The following is a 19,587-nucleotide window of genomic DNA, read 5'->3' as shown; positions in this document are numbered from 1 at the left end:
TGGCCTGCCAGACCCCTCACCCATTGGCCTCGATTCACTGTGCTCAACTCGTAGATCTTGACTGTGCGAATGGCCGTGTCCATCTTGGAGGCACGTGTTTCGCCCACCTCATACGATCTTTCCAATTCAAGGATTCGGGATAAGTCAGGCCTGGAATTCACCAGACATGGCCCCTTGGATTAATTGGTTGTGGATCATACGTTCTTCATTGACCCATGCACATGTTATCGACAGGCGCCAGCGCCGGCCATGGAACGTCCCGAGGGATTCGTCATCCTTTTGTTTTGCATCGCACATCACAAACTTCTTATAGTCCATGTTTGCAAGTGGCAAGAAATGTTCCCTCAGCTCATTCCTTGCCGCTGTATAAGACTCATCTATGGGTTGTAACGTTTTGAAGATCTTCTGGACTGCAGGAACAGCCACATATATGAGGGTCGCCAACTTGCTCTCATCGTCTGTCTCCTCTGTGGCCTTAAAATACATTTTGAGGTGTTTGAATCACAGATTGCACCTCGGTCCCAGGCTGGACGGTGCCCCTGAGACATCACCCCCATGCTGGAGTTTGAACGATCTATGCTGGCCTGGCACTCACGCTCCTAGTTGGGGGACCCCACCAGCAGCATCACCACCTCCTTGATCGTCCTGCATGCTCGGTGTCGAAGGACAGAGATGGGTGTTGGGCACACAGACCTCCCCAGTTGACACAGGCTGCAAATCAGCCCCACACAAGCACCCCCTCTGACCCAGAAGAAAAAACACTTGTCCCTTTCCAGCTAGCCACCCAAAGTCCACCAGGATTCTTAGGCCCACCTCCACATGAGACGGAGAGATGCCAATGACATGCACCAGTAACCTTATTGGAAGGTGCTGTGAATGTCAAAAAAACAAGATGTGCAGTTTCCTCAATGTTTGTTTTGAACGAGCACTCCAATGATGTGATGTCCTCACTTCCTTATCTAAGGACGACAGTCCTCTGTTTATGTTTGATCCGCGGGCTGCGACCCGCGTATGTTGAGGGGCGGGGTTACCGCCCAGAAGTTAGTCTAACGCAGGGTCTTCAAGAATAAAGACGTGTTGCACCCCAGCTCCTTGTGCCGACTCTCCTTTCTGGTATGCACGTGTGAAAGGGCGACACTTGAGTACGAGCGTGAGGAGGTCCATGATTGACTACATCACACTGGCGACGAAGGAAATAAAGTTCCCGTCGTGCCCAAAATCGTCGGTCCGCTGCTCGTGGTACATCCCCTGTCACCACTGGGAGCCCGGACCTTGATCGCACGTGGGCCCATATCGGCCCAATCTCCAGCGCGAGTGTTTCACGCGGGTGGAGCAGCTGTCAGCTCCCCGCGCAGACACCTTGCCGTCTGCGGGAGGCCACTCCTCCACCGCCCGGAAACGCCCGCGGAGGCCCGGCCCAGCACACGAAGTAATCGGCGGGTGGAGCAGAGGCTCCCCGCGCGGGTGGAGCAGTTGCCAGCTTCCCGCGGACACATCACCGGGCAGTGGAGGAGTGGCCTCCCGCCAACGGCAACGCACACGAGCGGTGGAGGCGAAAACCTCCCGCTCCAACAGTCCGACACAAAGGGGTAAGAGCGAGCCCTCTCCCCTCCGGCACAAATTAAATCACACCACGCACCTGTCGACATCAGCAGCTAAGGCCCCAGTTTGCAGCACCCCTGGTGGCAATAAAGTGCCACCGCACTAGGAATAGAAACCACAGCGCCCCCCCTGCTGGCAACAGGGTGCCACCGCGCCAAGACTTTCTACTAAGACCCTGAACTACAGCGCTCCCCAGCTGCAGAGTGACAAATCACACCCGGCTCAGCCAAATAACCACAGAAACAGTTTCATGAGTAATTCAGAGGAAGACTCACTAACCATCCCAGTAACACCAAGCAGCACAGGCTATAAGAAAATGACAGACAGCCTCCTAACACAGCTACCAGCAAATTTCGACCTCACCGACTCCGGCACCCTAGGATCAAGGTGGAAGAGGTGGCTGAGGGACTTTGAGGTATGCCTGAAAGCGGCAGGCGCACTGGAAGATGACCAAAAACTCAATCTTCTAAATCATGCTGTCGGACCAAATGTCCGAGACATTCTCGACGAAATTCCCAAGGACAGCACAGACACGTACGTCAAGCTAAAAACTACGCTCAGGGAATATTTCACACCTCACACCAATGTGGGCTATGAGCGGCACATTTTCCACACCACCAAACAACAAAAGGGTGAAACCATAGATGCATTCGTCATGAGATTACGAGCAAAAATGAAGCGCTGTGATTTCAATAATTACTCTAATGAGGAGGCCCTCAGGTCACAGATCATATTGGGATGTGAAAGTGCCGACTTCCGCAAACGACTCCTGCAGAAACCGCGCAGCCTTGACGAAATTCTTCGACTGGCTCGCTCGGATGCAGCCCTAGCTGCACAAGTGGAAGGTTTGGATGACATAAAGATTACACATGGAAAACATGAATGCCTCAACAAACTGGAAGGGACTGCAAGAAACAGTGATCCGTTCTGCTACCGGTGCGGACACGAATATCCCCACGAAGGAATATGCCCTGCAATAGGACAAAACTGTTCCGCGTGCGGTGGTGAAGACCACTACAAAGCCGTATGTCTGATCTTCCGCAGCAAGATGAGAGGGGCTGGAAGGAGCCACAAGCCCATACCAGAACCAGAACAAAATCAAACAACGCCCTACCGCAACCATCGAGGGTCACACCAGACCCATGAACAAGGGCGCCACAAACATTATGACGACCAGACGGAAAGAAGGCATGAGAAGAGAGAATGGAGGGAGAACAGAACACCACTTCCCAGGTCAAGGAGAAGACCACGGAGATACGTACGGTGCCTCATCGAACAATCACAGTCTGACAGCGCGTCCAGTGTTTCGTCGGATGAGAAAACATCTAAATCGGAAAGACACCCGGAAACACCAAGAAGGAAAGGATACCTATATGCGCTAGGAAACAGCACAGCAAAAGAGCATAGCCCAATCCTCAGAATACAAGTGAATCAAACGGCAGCAGAATTTCTAATTGACACGGGAGCAACCGTAAACGTGATCAGTGAGAAAGTCTACGAGAGCATACCTAATGCCCCCCGCCTGCAACCAGCGCGAACACTCATTTTTCCTTATGGATCAAAGACCCCGCTCGCATGTAAAGGCTTCTTCATGGCCTCGTGCCGATACAAAGAACATGAAAAGAAGATACCCATGCACGTCCTCGAAGCAGCGACTGAGAGCGGATGCATACTGAGTTATCAGGCAGCAATAGAAATGGGACTAATACACATATTGTACCGTCTTATGGTACGCAAATACCTAGACCCCACTGCAAACATAGAACAGGTGTTCCCCTCACTATTCAAAGGCCTCGGGAAGCTGAAGGACAGGCAAATAGAACTCCACATTGACCCCAAGGTCCCACCCATAGCCCAACACTATCGAGGAATACCCATAAACATTCAAAAACAAGTGGAAAAGGAACTAACAAAATTGCTGGATGCAGACATCATTGAGCCGGCAGAAGGACCCACGCCATGGGTCTCCCCAATTGTACCAGTACCCAAAAGGGACTCTCAAGACATCCGAATATGCGTGGACATGAGAAGGCCGAATGAAGCAATACTAAGGGAACGCCATCAAGCCCCGAGGATAACAGATATGGTACATCTATTAAATGGGGCAACTGTGTTCTCTAAACTGGACCTCAACAAAGGGTACCATCAGCTGGAACTATGCAAAAGCTCTCGATATGTAACAACTTTCGCCACTCACCTAGGACTCTTCCGCTACAAACGGCTAAGTTTCGGTGTGTCGTCCGCTGCTGAAATCTTTCAGGCAGAAATTCACAATATCATCAAACATGTACCCAACTGCCTAAACTATAGCGACGACATCCTGGTGTTTGGTCAAACTCAAGAGCAACACGATGATACACTAATGAGAGTGTGCATGGCCCTGGAAGAGGCACGACTCACACTAAACAAAGACAAATGTGAATTTCGCAAGAAAACGCTCCGCTTCTTTGGTCACATATTCTCTGAAAAAGGAATGACACCCGACCCGGAAAAAGTGAGTGCACTCCGAGAAGCCCCGCCACCCGCGACTACATCAGACCTCAGGTCCTTTTTGGGCCTTGCGAGTTACTGCACCCGATACATACGAGATTTTGCATCCATCAGTGAACCCCTCCGAGCACTCACCAAACTCAACACAGAGTTTACATGGTCCCCTCAGTGCCAGGAAGCATTCCAAACGATTAAAGATCGCATATCCGACGCCCAGAATATGGCATACTTCGACCCCAAAAGAACGACAGAACTCATTGTCGACGCCAGTCCAGTAGGCCTAGGCGCCATCCTGACACAACTCGATGACCGAGAAGAAAACAAGAAACATATCATATCTTATGCCAGTCGAAGCCTCTTCAAGACCGAGCAAGCCTACTCCCAGGCAGAGAAAGAAGGGCTGGCCGTGGTGTGGGCCTGTGAACATTTCCATTTGTTCCTATACGGAAAGCCTTTCGTAGTTGTAACGGACCACCAAGCCCTCATCTTCATTTATGGCAACCCTCAAGCTAAAATGCCACCACGCATAGCTCGATGGGCCCTCCGGCTACAGGACTATCAATTCTCCATCACTCACAGACCCGGAAAAGAACAGAACCCTGCCGACTTCCTCTCGAGACACCCAAAGGACGCGTGTGGACCAGAACCATCCATAGCTGACCAGTACATAAGATATGTCATTCACAGCAACACACCGCAAGGTCTGGACATGGATCACATCATTAGTGAATCAAACACGGATCAAGGGATACAAACCATCCTCCGATGCCTAGAGACAGGGCGATGGAAGCATGCCAAGCAAATTCGAGAAAACATGAACGAAGATGTCAAGCGGGATCTCACCTGCTTCCTAGCCGTGAAGGAAGAACTGGCAAAATCAGACGAAGGGATGCTGCTAAAAGGAACAAAGCTAGTGATACCGCGCAGTCTGCGCCAGAAGATACTCGAACTTGCCCATGAAGGACACCGAGGAATTGTGTCCACCAAAAGGATGCTGAGGCAGAAAATATGGTTCCCACAGCTAGATACCGCAGTAGAAGAACTGCTACAAGACTGCCCCACCTGTGCTCTCGTGAAGCCACACACCTCCCCAGAACCTCTAAACATGACCGCACTACCTGAAGGGGCATGGGAAGAAATAGCCATCGATCACTTTGGGCCCATGGAAGGAGGAGAATACATTCTGGTGGCGGTAGACGAGTACTCAAGATACCCCGATCTACAGATAGTCCCATCAACATCTGCACACCACACCATACCAGTCCTAGATCGGATGTTCGCAACGTACGGAGTACCCAAAGTAGTTAAATCTGACAATGGACCTCCATTCACAGGACAGGACTTCCAAAGATTTGCCGAATACATGGGTTTCAGACACAGAAAAGTAACACCTCTATGGCCACAAGCCAATGGGACCGTCGAACGGTTCATGAGCAACATCAAGCGCACCACACAAATTGCTCGCATCACGGGCGAACCTGTGGAAAAACTGTTATACCAACTCATGCGAGACTACAGAAATACGCCACACAGCACCACGGGGAAAACCCCTTCAGAAGTGATGTTCGGGCGAACAATAAGAACAAGAATACCACACGTAGCCATTGAGGAAGACCACTATGCAAGGGACGCAGAAATGAGGGTGAAGGATGCACGCATGAAGGAAACCATGAAAAGGGCCGCGGACACAAAACGACAAGCCAAAACAAATGATTTGGCGCTAGGAGACATGGTGATAGTCCGCCAGCCCCAGCCTCGGAAAAACGTAGCCCCATTCAGCGAGGAGCCTCTCATCGTCATCCGCAGGAAAGGATCACTCATCACCGCGGAAGGAGACAGCAGGACCATAACCAGGAACTCATCCCACTTCAGAAGGGTATCGAGAGCCCCAGCCTTAGGTGACACAAACCTGAGTTATGAGCTAAATCCATGGGATGCTCCATATGAAGGAGATAGAGAAGACTCCGAAGGAGAAGTGAATCCTGAGTCATGGACAGATCTTTCGACAAGAATAGAAGGTCGACCAACCAGGACGAGGAAAAAGCCCCACCGCTTCATCGAGGAAATGAGCTAAGTTGGACTTAAAGTTTAGTAACGGGGGGGATGTGATGTCCTCACTTCCTTATCTAAGGACGACAGTCCTCTGTTTGTTTGATCCGCGGGCTGCGACCCGCGTATGTTGAGGGGCGGGGTTACCGCCCAGAAGTTAGTCTAACGCAGGGTCTTCAAGAATAAAGACGTGTTGCAACCCAGCTCCTTGTGCCGACTCTCCTTTCTGGTATGCACGTGTGAAAGGGCGACACTTGAGTACGAGCGTGAGGAGGTCCATGATTGACTACATCACAAATGGGGAGCTGCAACCTCCACGCGCGTGTACACGAGATGCCTCTCACCATGACACACGAGTCGGCTCCTCGGCCGGTCACGTGATCCCGAGCCGCCGCCTGGCGCGACCAGGGGGCCCGTGCGACAGATGCAGACCTCCTCGTCGCCAATGTCGAATGTGCCCTGTAGGGCCATTTGCACAGCAAGCCCCAACGGCCCCCCAGACTGGCTCCTCGCGGACTCTGCTGCATTGTGGGCACGCCCCGTTTATCAGCACGCGACAGAGTTTCGTCACTCCAACGCGTGAGTAATTTAAAACAACACACCACACTATGCTTCAAAAATGCACCATTATTCTTTTATTTTGTAAACAAATCTTTTGGAAATCCAACACTGCGTTAACAGACAAAATCCGTGTTGCCCAAAGAACTTGTAAGTTATGGCCAAGCACGTGGGGCCCATACAGCCCCACCATTACCTCCCAGATCTGTTCCTGGTAACCTAAGAAAATGAAATCCTGCTAATCTTTACCAAATCATTGCCTCCCTCACCAGATGATTTGCACTGCAGCACCCATCGGCCCCAGCCAGCATAGCCAATGGAGGCATCATGAGAGTCATAGTCCTAAACATCTGGATTCCCACACGTTGCAGACCCCTGGTCTATGTTGTGGTTGAGCAATATGGACACCTGCCCAACTACAGCCTTAGGCTTTTAGTGGTGCTGTTGCCTGACTCAAATTTGCCTGCAGAATTTGCCACTTTGGAACTCGACCCCCCCCCCTGCCTTGAGAGGTGAACCCTTGTACAGACTTCTGGAAACGGCTAAAGACCCACCTGCTCAATTACGCACACTTGCACCGGGCCACGACTCTGCCATCACTTTGCCTATATTTTCTTCTCTTGTAATCAGCGCCTAGACGCCCATGAGTTATGCACGCTTCTATGAATGAATAAATAAATGAGTGTGACTAGTTTGTTGTATGGAAGGAGTCCAGTCAATCTGCTTCTCTTCTCCATTAGAACCGCCATGGCCCTGCTGAGGACCCAGCGCTTCTGCTGCCCACAAAGAGATCCTGCTACTGAGCTGGTCCTTAACTTCCACCCTGAAGTCTTCCACGGACTGTGCTTGTGCAGTGCCACCCTGGGTCTGGCTGGGATGCTTTTCCAGGCCCTTCCCAGGCATCGCCGCGGTTATGCTGAACTCGGCTGCGCAAGCCCAGAAAAGCGCAAACCAGCCCTTAGGATCGGACGCATGGCCACCCTGTGCTGTTGCCTGGGAAATGCAGGTAAGAATTGCTACATTAGGGGATTCTTGCTCGCCACCTGTGCTGCTGCCTGGGAAATGCAGGTAAGAATTGCTACATTAAGGGCCGCTTGGAAAATTCACAAAGGGAACATCACTTTGTCAGGAATCGTGACGTTATGCGTCATCATCGCAATCCTTACTAATTGAATACAATCCATCTTCTCAGACACCAAATGTTCCTCTTATCCCTACTGGGGGATTGTACACTTGCCTCTTTGTTCCCTCGACTAGTGTTTTCTACCTCAAAGGTGGAGGTAACACAATCATGCTGCTGAGGCCAAGCCGTTGAGTCACCAGAGCCAATCTAATGTGGAATAAGTTAAGTGGAATAGCGGGGTCACACTTATTTAATTATTTTATTGTTTAAAGTCCAGACCTAGCTCGAGAGCAGCGGAGCGCTGTACAAGGTTTGGGTAGCGAGCGTTTGAGCTGGCATCTTTAAACAGTAGGGCAGTACTGTGAGTTGAGGTCTGGGAGTCCATTGCGATTAATCCCTGGTCAGAAGCTGTTGAAAGACCTGTTTTGAGACATGTGTGACATGAAATTGACATTCCGATTCCGGGATAGAGTTCCAGAGGGTGGGTGTGTGACCAGTGAATGATTGTTTGCAGGCCCTCTCTGTGAGGGCAAGCTGCTATTGGAGCTGGCTGGTCGTTTTTGCTGCATGAGCTGCACTTGTCGCCAGATATGTGGAGCTTAGCCGCCAGGTACGCAGCTGTGCTACTCGTGACTACTTTGTAAATGATGCATGCAGTCTGGAATAGTAGCCTGGCCTGGAGAGGAAGCAAATGTAGTACTGGTAGGAAGGATGGGGCAGATTCAGCAACTATTAGCCTGGCCCAGGAGAAGAACTGATCCAGAGCGTGAAAAGATCAGTTATGGAATGTGTGAGAGAAGCGGTCCCGAAGGGGGACCCACAGCTAGATGGTGAGACTATCATGTCCCAGCACCTACCATAAATGGAGGGGGAGAAATACTTTCTGGTTGGAGTATCTCATGAGGTTGACTAATGGCTGGTAAACATGTATAGCCCTGACAAGTGCCTCAAGTGTAGTGTGGGAGAAATGCTAATGGGAGTGTCAAATGTGAGTAGGGCACTGTATCCCTAGGCGCTGAGGCTATTAAGTGATCCTGGATAGGGCATCTGGACACATTTCAGCATTCCTTAATCAGGTCCTGGAGACTAGTTGCGTTGACCCATCCAGACACCTTTTCTCATAGAAAACCCTTATGATTTCTAGTTGAAAGTCCGTACAACTTGTTTCCATTTAACCCAGCTAATCCCATCTTTGACTAGAAGTAAAGAGGCTATAAATGGAGATGCGGAGGGAAATCGGCATAACTATTCGATTCAGACTCTGTACATTTGATGATTTACCCCATCCCAACACTGTTTTGCTTGTATTCTCTGAACGGAATGTCCTGCTTTTTTGTGGAAAGATCTTTTTCCTTCATAGGAGTTTATCCCCCCTGCATCCTAATGATATGACTATGGGTTTGAAACTCGGTCTACCTGTTGATCCTACGCTACGAGTGTCAGCAATGCTTTGAGGCGATCCACCTTAAATCTAATCTCCTCATTGGGGATGTTGCTTATTTGAGCTCTGAGGTCAACACACAATCTCAATTTTGTGGCGTTGTCTTCTTGATGAGTACTACAGGCTACGTTTTTGGTGTTCTTCACCTGGTCAATTGCCACGTCCTTTTGAAGGATACTCGGGGAGTACTTAAGACCTTGTCTGGATATTGGTTGAACTGGCTGCACCTTGTGTTCAACTGGTATAGCGCCAGCATGCAGACATGGGGGTAACCCTTGGCATACGTCATCACAATATTGAAATCTCTATTTTGTATTTATTCACATTATCTTCTTGGATCTCATTTTTGATTCTTATTACCCATTCACTGCTGCAGGGAGCAAGTCTTGCCTCAATTACTCCCTGTTTATGGCAATCCACAGCTGGGCCATGTTCTGAAACAAATACTTCCCTGCAACAACACGTCATTAGCTCTCAGCGATGTATGTTTTTGTAGAGCGGGACCTGCATCTCGTTAAGCACCCAATGACGCTACACGGAATGTGGAGCTCCAGAGGTAGGAGAGGAGTAACGCGAGGAGAATATGGCGGTTGGAGCGGCGTCTAGAGCGCGGCTCGTATTTGCTTCTATCTCAGTTGTATATAATATGTAACTTATAATTATACAGTTAAACCCAATACAAGTATATCCTCTTGCGGTGCCCTACCTCCTTCAAATGGTGATGAGGAACTTCGGTAGTGATCCTTGCCTGCCCAGATTCAGCCGCGGTGTTGTAGCGCAGTGCAGGTGCCGATTCCGGCATTGTTGAGGTGAGCCAGTGTGTTAATGGTACGGGCCCTCCTTGTTTTGGTCCCGCAGTGTCTTAAGAGTGGTGGGAGGCGGCCACGAGAATCGACAGCAACTTTTGTGAAAGGCACCCATCAACGTGCGATGTAATCGCATGATAGGTGGCCATTTATAGGAGTCCGGCATCAATAGAGAGCTCTGACCTGATAGAAGCACTCTCCTTGTGTGTGTGTGTTTACATTTTTTTTTTGTTTGTTTTTTTTGTTTCCTTAAAAGAAAAGACTCACTTTATTTTGATATATGCATTTATTTGCTGGAGCAATAAGTGCAGCATTCATCAATAACAGCATCTAACAATTACAAGGAGTAGTAGTATTAAAAATAAAAACACTTGATTTTGTATAACTCACCAAAACAGTTCCACATAATCACATCCATCCACAGGGGTGCAGGAGACATGGCATTGCATTGCATAGCGTTCCTCCACCAACAGTGTTTCTACCCGAAGCCAGAGAACCAACCTTGCCATGGAAGAGATGGCTTAAGAGTTTCAAACACTATGCCAATGTAGTATTGACCGAAAAAAGTCTCTGTTCTTACATTGTTTAGGACCTGCTGGACAAGAAAAGTTTGAAGATATTCCTGACCTAACGACAGAATGAATATGAAAAAGCTGTAAAGATGATGAACAAACATTATGAATAAAAATGTGTACAGTTCTGGAACGATAGTTTGGGAAACGCATACAAGAGGAGGTAGAGTGTGTTTAACAATATATTGCAGCTTTGTGTAAACTAGCAAGGACATCAACAACTTGATTGAACCACCGTTAGAAATGGTTTTACGAGTAGCTAAGAAGGTTGAGCATACTGAGAAATGCATAAAGGCTTTGGAAGGCAGAACAAAAGAACTGACAGTCGAGCACGCCCCCGTCTCAGCATCACAACAAACCGGAGAATCCATAGCGGCAAAAGGTAACCAAAGTGTAGGGAGGAGATGGATTAAGGACAACAGAGAATGCAGATACAATAGTGATCGCAGAGATGCATTGAATAGTAGCGGCAGAAGGATGCCAGTCATGGAGAGTCAATGTGGTTGTGGCCAAAGTCAAAGGGGATGACTGGCACACAGGATGTGTTACAGATGTGATAGCCATTCCCATTGGGCCAACATTCCAATGTGTCCAGCGCTTAAAGGTATATGCAGAATCTGAAATGAGAATGGACACCTGGCCAGATGTTGTAGGTATAAAAACTCTACTAATTGGATTGGGGATGAAGAAAGAGAGTGCATTTCTGCTGTAGGGGATGAATAGCAAGAAACAGCCCAACAACTATTGTCCAGGTTAATGACCCCCGCCCAGAATAAGCATGATAGCTGACTTTGGAGCCAAGTACACGCTAATTCCATAAGTGGTGTGAAATAAAATTGGACCTGAATATTTACAGGAAGTGGATATACCCCCCAGAGCCTATGGAAGAGCAAAGATAGATTTAATTGGTTGGTTCAAAGCAAATTTGAAATTTAAAGGACGGCATGCTGAGGGGTGCGTATATGTCAAAGTGAGGAGCATTCTCTCTCCTAAGTTGGACACATCAGGCTTTTGAAGCGCAGCTTGGCCCAAATACCGAGGAATCTGTGTTAACAATTGAGGACGTGTAGCTTTGCCGGAGTAAGTTGAAGATTAAAGTGTTTAGTGAGGAAATTGGATGTTTGAAAGGATTCACACATCGTATGTTACTAAAGAAGATTGCAGACCCATGGCCCAAACACTTCCCAATATTACTTTATTCATGAGAGAGGAGGTAAAATCAGAATTGAAGAAACTGAAAGAGCAAAGGATTATACAGGGCATTGATGCCTCAGAATTGGTGTTTACCCTGGTTATTGTGAGGAAAGCTTCAGGCAAAGTCAGGATATGTGTTGTTCTTAGACAACTCCACAAGTGGCTGGTCCTTGAGAGACACCTGCTACCCAATATACAGGAACTGATATCGATGATGGACCCTGCAAAAGTATTCTCTACACTCGACCTCGCCTCGGCGTACCATCAAATTAAACTCCATAAGCAATCGCAGAATTTTACAGCTTTCATTACACCAGAAGAGATGTTTCAATATTCGAGTATGCCGTTTGGCCTTATCTCAGCATCCTCAGTATTTCAAAAGATTATGTTTAGAATTTTCAATGGAGAAGATGGAGTAATATTCTTCCAGGATGACATTTTGATTTATGCTGAAAACAAAGGGGAGGCTGGAGAAGGTTCTAAAGAAATTGCACAACGTAGGAATGACCCTCAAAGATAAGTCCAAAATTAATAGGAAAGAGATTGAATACTTCGATCATGTCATCTCCAAAGAAAGGATCACACCCAAGAAAGATCCAATCAGTACGATGGAGCAAATGGTCACACCTAGTTCCACATTTCGGAATGGCAAAATATTATTCAAAGTTTGTCAGAGGATTTGCAGACCACACAAGTTCCTTAAGTTTATTAAAATCAATCATAAAATTCCCATAGAACGTCAATTGTGAAGAAGAGTTCCGATACATAAAGAAAGCATTAACAACCGCACTGGCACTACATAATTCTAAAAGGGGGCGACAGACTGTGATTACCTCAGATTCTAGCAATGTGGGTTTGGGTGCTGTGCTCACACAAATTGAAGACAAAAAAAGAGTATGTAGTAGCATTTGCATCACGCCTGCTGAAGGGTCCAGAGAAAGCCTATGCAACTATTGTGAAATAAGCTCTAGCAATCAAGCGGGCCACTGAAAGTTCAGGAGTTTTATCTGGAGCACCAAATTTGAACTCCATACAGACCACAAGCCGTTGGTCGAAATTCTTTTGACTAAAGAATTAGATAACGTTTCTAGCAGAATAATAAAATGGGGGTGGAGATTGCAGGAGTTTGACTTCACAATCCTAATTATTCCTGGGGTGAGGAACTACACGGCAGATTTTCTGTCACACATGACTAATGACGGGGATAACTATGAGGAACAGGATGAGATTTGTAAGCGATTGGAACCCTCGATTTCTAAGCAGGAGTGGTATGAGGAAATGGATAAAGACGGCAAAATAAAGATGATCATTAAAGACCTGTTGGAAGGAGGACTGAATAAAGCTATTCCGAGAAAGACAGGTGTTGAAAGAATTTGAAATTTAAGAGATTAACTACATGTATGTGGTGGTATTCTCATGAGGGGAGACAAACTTGTACCACTAGAAGGATTGAAGGAGAAAATAATACTCTCGGACATGGAAGTCATCCAGGGATTGTGAAGGCAAAGCACATAAGGAACAATTATTGGTGGCCGGTGTGCGATGCCCAGATTGAGAAGAGGTTTAGGGATTGTATCCGTTGTGCTAATAGTGGCAAGGTGTGTCTGAGTGAGAAATGTCCCATGGCTCTAACCAACATGCCGGGAAGACTGTGGGAGAAACTGGTGAGTGATGTGTTTTTGCCAACATAGAGTGATGGATGCCGGATGTTCTGCATAGTGGTTGTGGATGTTTTAACAAGATGGGCGGAGATGGTGATGATGTCACATGCCACAAGAAAAAGAATAATTGAGTTTTCGGAAGAACTATGTGAGGGTTACAGGGTAGTTCTCACTGATAGTGGCCCACCGTTTAAGTCAAAGGAAATGGAAATATATTTCAAAAAGAGAGCTATTGTCCATAAAACCAGTGCCATATACCATCCACAAACCAATTGGATTGTGGAAAGGTGGAATAGGATAATTAGGGTGAAGTGATGGGGAGAAGGACAGCTGATGTGGGTGGTGAAACTGGTGTGGAAAGGGAGGGTGTGAGAAGTGGAAAGTTTTCCTCGTCAGATGCAACAGATAAGTCTCTGTCCACTTCGAGATGGGGCAGGAGTTATCGGAGACAATACCTGCAGGATTACACTGACTAATGGAGAATACCGGATACACTTCTGTGAAAGAAAGGGGATGTGTAGTGTTGAACCTGCATCTAGAACCCAACGGTGCATGTCTGGGGTTGCTTGTGGTCCCACGCAGTAGGGAGGTGACCTAGCAGTTTGAGCTGGATTTTCCCCTTATGCAGTGGGGTGGAAGGCTGAAGAATGATGGACAGGAGGGTTACCTAGAGCTATGCCAGTGGTTATGATTGAGTCCAAACCTTCCAGCGGTCACTTTTTGGTTGTGCTATGAGGCAGAGCTGTACAGAGCTGTACATAATGGGGTCGTAGTAGTCCGTCTGAGGCAGAGCAGATGAGATGGCACATGTGATGCAGAAGCCGGGCCAGTGAAGCAGAACCTGTGCATATGCATCGGTTAATGAGCGCATTATGCTGTTCCTGGGCATTTGATGGGCGCATGGGTGGTGTTCCCTTGGGTTACCATGGAAATGCATAATGATTAATTTCTTAAATAGCTCTACACACCCATAGGTCTCAGAGCGCTCCCAATAACAGAAGACATTATTCTTCTGTACAGGAACATGCCTATGTTCCTGTACATTTGATGGCAGAATATGATCCACTACATAGAAAGGGGACGTTTCATGTGCATGATGCTGGTTCAGCAGGACATGTTGGGCAGCGGGACCTTGTACTTGGAAAATGAGGCAGGGTCACAGTTTGATGCCGGAGGGTGCAGGGTTCCACATGGGTCACTGACCAATATAAGTGTAATACTTTACAGGGGGGAGGGTGGGCGCACATCTGGATTTCTTGGATCCCAAGGGGTGTGATCTCCAGCAACCTCTTCCCATATTCCCACACCTCTGACCGACATCTCTTTCCACAACAGCCAACAGGAAGGGCTTTGCCGTAGAGTAGGAATTGGAGCTGGTGAAAATGGCCAGATGGTTTGGGGGACAGAACTTGTCTGTTTCCACGGTACTTCAGTGACCATTGATGCTGATTTGGGTGTTATTTATATGGCATTAGATGCTGTGATAGTGGTTTTGTGGTGACTTGTGTTGAGGTATTTCACAATTTATCTTGATAACGTTTCATGACTGTTCGTCTGAGATTTTAATAATGGTGTAACGTTGGAGCCAGAGGTGAAGGACATTTTGGAGTCTGATGGGAGACTGTCCTCGAAAGCCTTCCTCCTGGGTTTGGAGTTCTGGGTGATGAAGAGAACTGGCCTTTTTTTGTCTTGGATTTAGTAAAGAAAAGGGTATCCTTGGGCCATTTTGAGGTGTCCTGTTCCCCGTGCATGGGCCTGTTGCTCTCCAAGGCATTTGAAGTGCCTAGAGTAGTGAGACTTGTGAAACACTTTGAGGGTTTCTGGCATCTTTGCTGTGCCCAATTCATCGAGCAGGAAAAAGCTGAAAGTTCTGTTACCAGGATTATTTTTCCCAGAAGGCTGGGCATTTACACATTTACACGATGTCCACTTCCTATAGACTCATCAATGACTTGGAGAGCTGCTTATGCATTGAGAGTAGACTTCATGGTCTCAATTGGCACATAGGCAAAGGGCTCAGAAACTATTGAGACAGATGAGGTCTGATCTTATAGCCGTTTGCCAGCTTCCTGATTCCATAACGTGGTGACTACCTGTCCATCCAGGTCAACCAGGACCTAATATTCCTTCACCTCTGTTGACTTGAGCTTACAGGTCCAGGCGTTCTTTTGCAATCTCCTCTCTCCCTTCTGGATCTCACCACCTGTCGTCCACCATCCTGGTCTTTTGGGTGGTTTTCAGCATAATTGATGTCTATGGGAATTGGAGAGGTAGGGGTTGCTAAGCTGTCTAATGCCTGGTAGCTTTGTGGACCTATCTCATTGGTGCATGGTTCCCTTGTGGTATTGTAGAGGAGCAGGTGGCCGGCCAAGGGAGGGAGTGCTAGAGGTGGAGCAGGTGGATGCCTCTCCCCTGGTCTCTGCCCCTCACCACCCGCCTGTTGGAGTAGCAGGCAAAGAGCTAGAATTGGGGACCCATGCATGAATCCATGCAACTTTCCTGTACCGCGTTGAGTGTATGAAAGACGGCATGCTCTCAGCCATTCAGATTATACCCTCACATAGAAGCAGAAGAAGGATGCCACCAGGAAGGATGTCCACTGCTTGATCAATGCCTGCAGGCCTTTTCTCTCCACCTCTAGTTGCCTCACCTTATCTAGAGCGTTGATATTGTCTAAATTAGACTATTGTAACACACTCTACCTAGGCACTACCACAAAAAACTTGAACAGGCTCCAGATCCTGCAAAATAATGCACTTCGACGCGCCCTTAACCTCCCGTGCAAGGCTCACATATCCACGGCTAGCAAAGAAGTCCACTGGCTCCCGATCCGAGACAGAATTAAGCTAAGAACCCTGGTCATCACCCATAAGTGCCTGTTGCGCACCGCCCCTCGTTACCTCTCAGACAAATTCTCTAGACACTGCTCCACTAGACCCACCAGAACCCCCTACCTGCACCAACTAAAGATCCCCAACTACAACCTAAAAACAGCAGGAGGTTCCAGTTGCCCAGTGCGCGCAGCACAATGCTGGAATACCCTCCCTCTTGCAATTAGATTGGAAGCCGCATTCTGGCCATTCAGAGCCATGGTGAAATCATGGCTACTAGCCTAAACATCTAATCTCTCAATGACACGTTCGGCCAGCCGCCGCTGGCCACCAGGTAGTAATGTTCACCCTGCCTATATCCGATTCAGGACCACTCTGTAACCCGATCCTCACTCTCCACTGCAACTATCTTGTACCCTGTTCTCTGTATATTCTATTTGCGTATGTAACTACTCAGAGCTTGGACTAATGTATGCTCTGACTGGCGTATTAAGGTGTTTGTGTAACGATATGTAACTCTGTTGTGCACATGATTATGCGCCCAGTTACCTGAGGGTTCGGACGCGCTTTATAAATAAACAAACTAAACTATGCCGAAACAATATGAAAATACTTAAAACTGACAATGTAACTGAAGCAAAAAGTGAAACGTGTACCTAGGACAAAGTAATCGTGAATATAAGATGATGAAATAACGTGCTGACCAATAACTGTAAATACACTGTAATGCAAGGTAGAAGCGATACATTAAAGCTTTCTAAAAAGAGCTATACATGCAGCGTATAGGATGGCATTTGGAAGAAAATAGTTTGGCCTGAAGTCAAGGTGGCTCTTTCGAGAGATGGGTGCAAGGCCCAAAGGGAGACGAAGGAGTGGACCATGTGCATGAGACATATTTCTGCTAAGATTAGGAGAGACGAGGACATTTGCAAGTGCCAAGTATTGAACAATCATGAGGGCAAACGCCTATGTGAGGTGGTGTGAGCAAGTCTCTAAAGGCCAGAGAGGGTAATGACACCCTGGTTATTAAAATCAAATGGTCTTAAATAAGAGGCTGAAACGGACAAAGTCGTGGTCTTCTAACATGTGACTCAGGAGTCGAAAACCAGGGCTATTGATTAAAACCCAGATGGAGTTAGCGGTCTGCTCATACTCCCTCAATGTTCCAGAACACTCAGCAGACTACGAGGGCAACAAACAGAAGGCTTTAGCTAAGGATCAGGTCGATGACATATGATGAACTAATTGGGGGGGGGGAAGAGAAATAAATTGATGCATGTCGAGCACCTAGGTTTCGTTTCTACTCACTTGCTGATAAACACGCCGAAAGTCCAAGGTGGTTAGGGTTGCCAACCAATCGTAAGGCCTGCCACGCACTTTCACATACAATGTTGAATTTACCAGCCCGCGTGGCCTACAGACAAGGGGCCGCCAATGAGATATTAGCCCCTATATAATTCTATAAGTATACATGTTTCCCTAATCCAATCCATCCCAGTAGTGGGTTTTGCAAATTGTCACGTAGGATGACGACATAAATGACGTATAGAAAAGTATATATACAAGAGGAGGTGTGAATATGAATGCATCTATTTTGATAGCTGTGCATCTCCCTGCTTTCATTCATTGAGATTAAAGCAGTATTTTGCCATCTTCCTTGGGCCTGTCCGGTTATTTGGTCTAAGATGTTTACTGGTAATTCCATATAGCGCATAGAGGACGCTTCAAAGTGCTAGAGCGCAGTTTGAGGGGGAGGGGATTACACCGCTTTTGCAGGATAAGGGTTTCTTTAGGCTGCTTCGGTGATCATCCTGTCCGTCCGTTTGTTAGGCAGGCGTTACAGCATGTAGGAGGTAGTGGGGTTTCTCCAGCTGCAGCAGTCGAGTCTCGTAGTTCCTGACCCTGATATTCAGGACAGTGGCTGTTCCTCTTCCAGAATTCCTTGCTTCCACCTTTCGAAAGGCGAACGCCCATCAGGATGTAAGGCCCGATGGTCCACTTGTATTTCACCAGTTAAGAGACGCGTCAAGCCTCCCTTTACTTTACGTCGTTAATTATAATGCGCCAGCACACCTGGAGGCCTCAGTGCCACTGCTTTTATCCATGTGACAGTTTTATTTATTTATTTAGATTTTTATAGAGCGCACCGAACCCTGGGGCATCGGTCAATTTCTTGAAGTTGGTGATGAAGGCCACCCCGTCTTTACTTTGCAGTACTGTCCTGTCCCAATGGCCTTTGTAAATGCCCGTCTAGATGTGACTTCAGGCGACCCTTCGAGGCCATCTTGGGGTCCTGGCTTCTGCTCTGCCCTGATCCAAGGATGCCACAGCAAAGATGTGGATCCGAGATCCCCTCATTTGAGGTTTTCTCCATTCTTTCGGGGACTAGTTTGTCAGCCTCTGCTTTCTTAGTCTGTGCCCAGGTCAAAGTCTTCTGAGTCGTTTTCCTCGGGGGAGAACCAACCTCACTCTTAGCAAAGCAGGGTCGGCGTTTGCCCTGTGCTCCCTTACCTCTTTAAAAGTTGACCTACCGCTGTTAATTAAAAATGGCTGAAAGTGTTACCCTCGGTTCGCAAACAAGACTCTTGTATTTATATGAAGAGCTGTTGGCTAATTTGATGTTTGTGCTGTTCTTTCTCCAGGTATAGTGCTGCGCTCTGTGCTGTGGTACACGCTTTGGGAGAGTCCCCTGGACTGGCTCTCCAGGCCGCTGTGCATTGTCCTCTCGGTAAGTACTTTCTGCTGCAGGCGTCCATCTTCTTCCCTTTCTTGTTACTGCATTTATTGAGCGTGGACCTAGCTCACTGAAGCAATGGGAGCGCTTTAGGAGTCCTAGGGGGTGGGGGGGTACACAGGGGATGAAACTGACAGGTGTGGAGCGTGGAGGGTGGGGACCTACCTGTTCAGGTGCAGCCCTTCCTTGAAGATGGTGGCCTGGAGGTCCTGCCTGTTCCCTTCCTTAAATGGGGTAGCAAACTGGGCTTGCACCTGTCCATCCACCCAAGGAGTTCAGAGGAATGCTACGGCTGAGTGTGAGTTATGCAAGGATTTCCTCTGTGTGCATGTCCATATCGAATCCCCTCTAGATGTATTCCTAGGACTCTCCTGCTCCTCGGCCTTTGGCAATCTCCTTTTCAGCACTCCACACCTTGGCCAGTCCCCTTGGTAGCGCTCCCTCCCTCCCTTGGCCGGTGTCGTTTGTAGAGCTCCCTCCCTTGGCTGGTCCCCTTTGTAGCGCTCCCTCCCTCCGCCAGTGCTGT

General features: G+C 47.9%; 1 protein-coding gene across 3 annotated transcripts in view; it reads left to right on the top strand.

Moving 5' to 3' along the window:
* Positions 1–19,587, top strand: part of LOC138481620 (G-protein coupled receptor 143-like) — a 232,205-nt gene that overhangs the window by 77,845 nt on the left and 134,773 nt on the right. For 2 of the 3 annotated variants that reach the window (XM_069613807.1, XM_069613808.1), the window contains exons 2-3: positions 7,440–7,705; positions 18,970–19,055. In XM_069613807.1, the coding sequence (XP_069469908.1) occupies positions 7,447–7,705; positions 18,970–19,055 (345 nt within the window). In that variant the 5' untranslated portion in view covers positions 7,440–7,446. The remainder of the gene's footprint in view (positions 1–7,439; positions 7,706–18,969; positions 19,056–19,587) is intronic. The other variant, XM_069613809.1, reaches the window with a different exon arrangement.

Source organism: Ambystoma mexicanum, chromosome 5p (genome assembly GCF_040938575.1).
Source record: "Ambystoma mexicanum isolate Mex_15411 chromosome 5p, UKY_AmexF1_1, whole genome shotgun sequence".
Classification (NCBI taxonomy): domain Eukaryota; kingdom Metazoa; phylum Chordata; class Amphibia; order Caudata; family Ambystomatidae; genus Ambystoma; species Ambystoma mexicanum.
The sequence above is the reverse complement of the archived record's forward strand: the minus strand, read 5'-3'. Positions and strand labels throughout refer to the sequence as shown.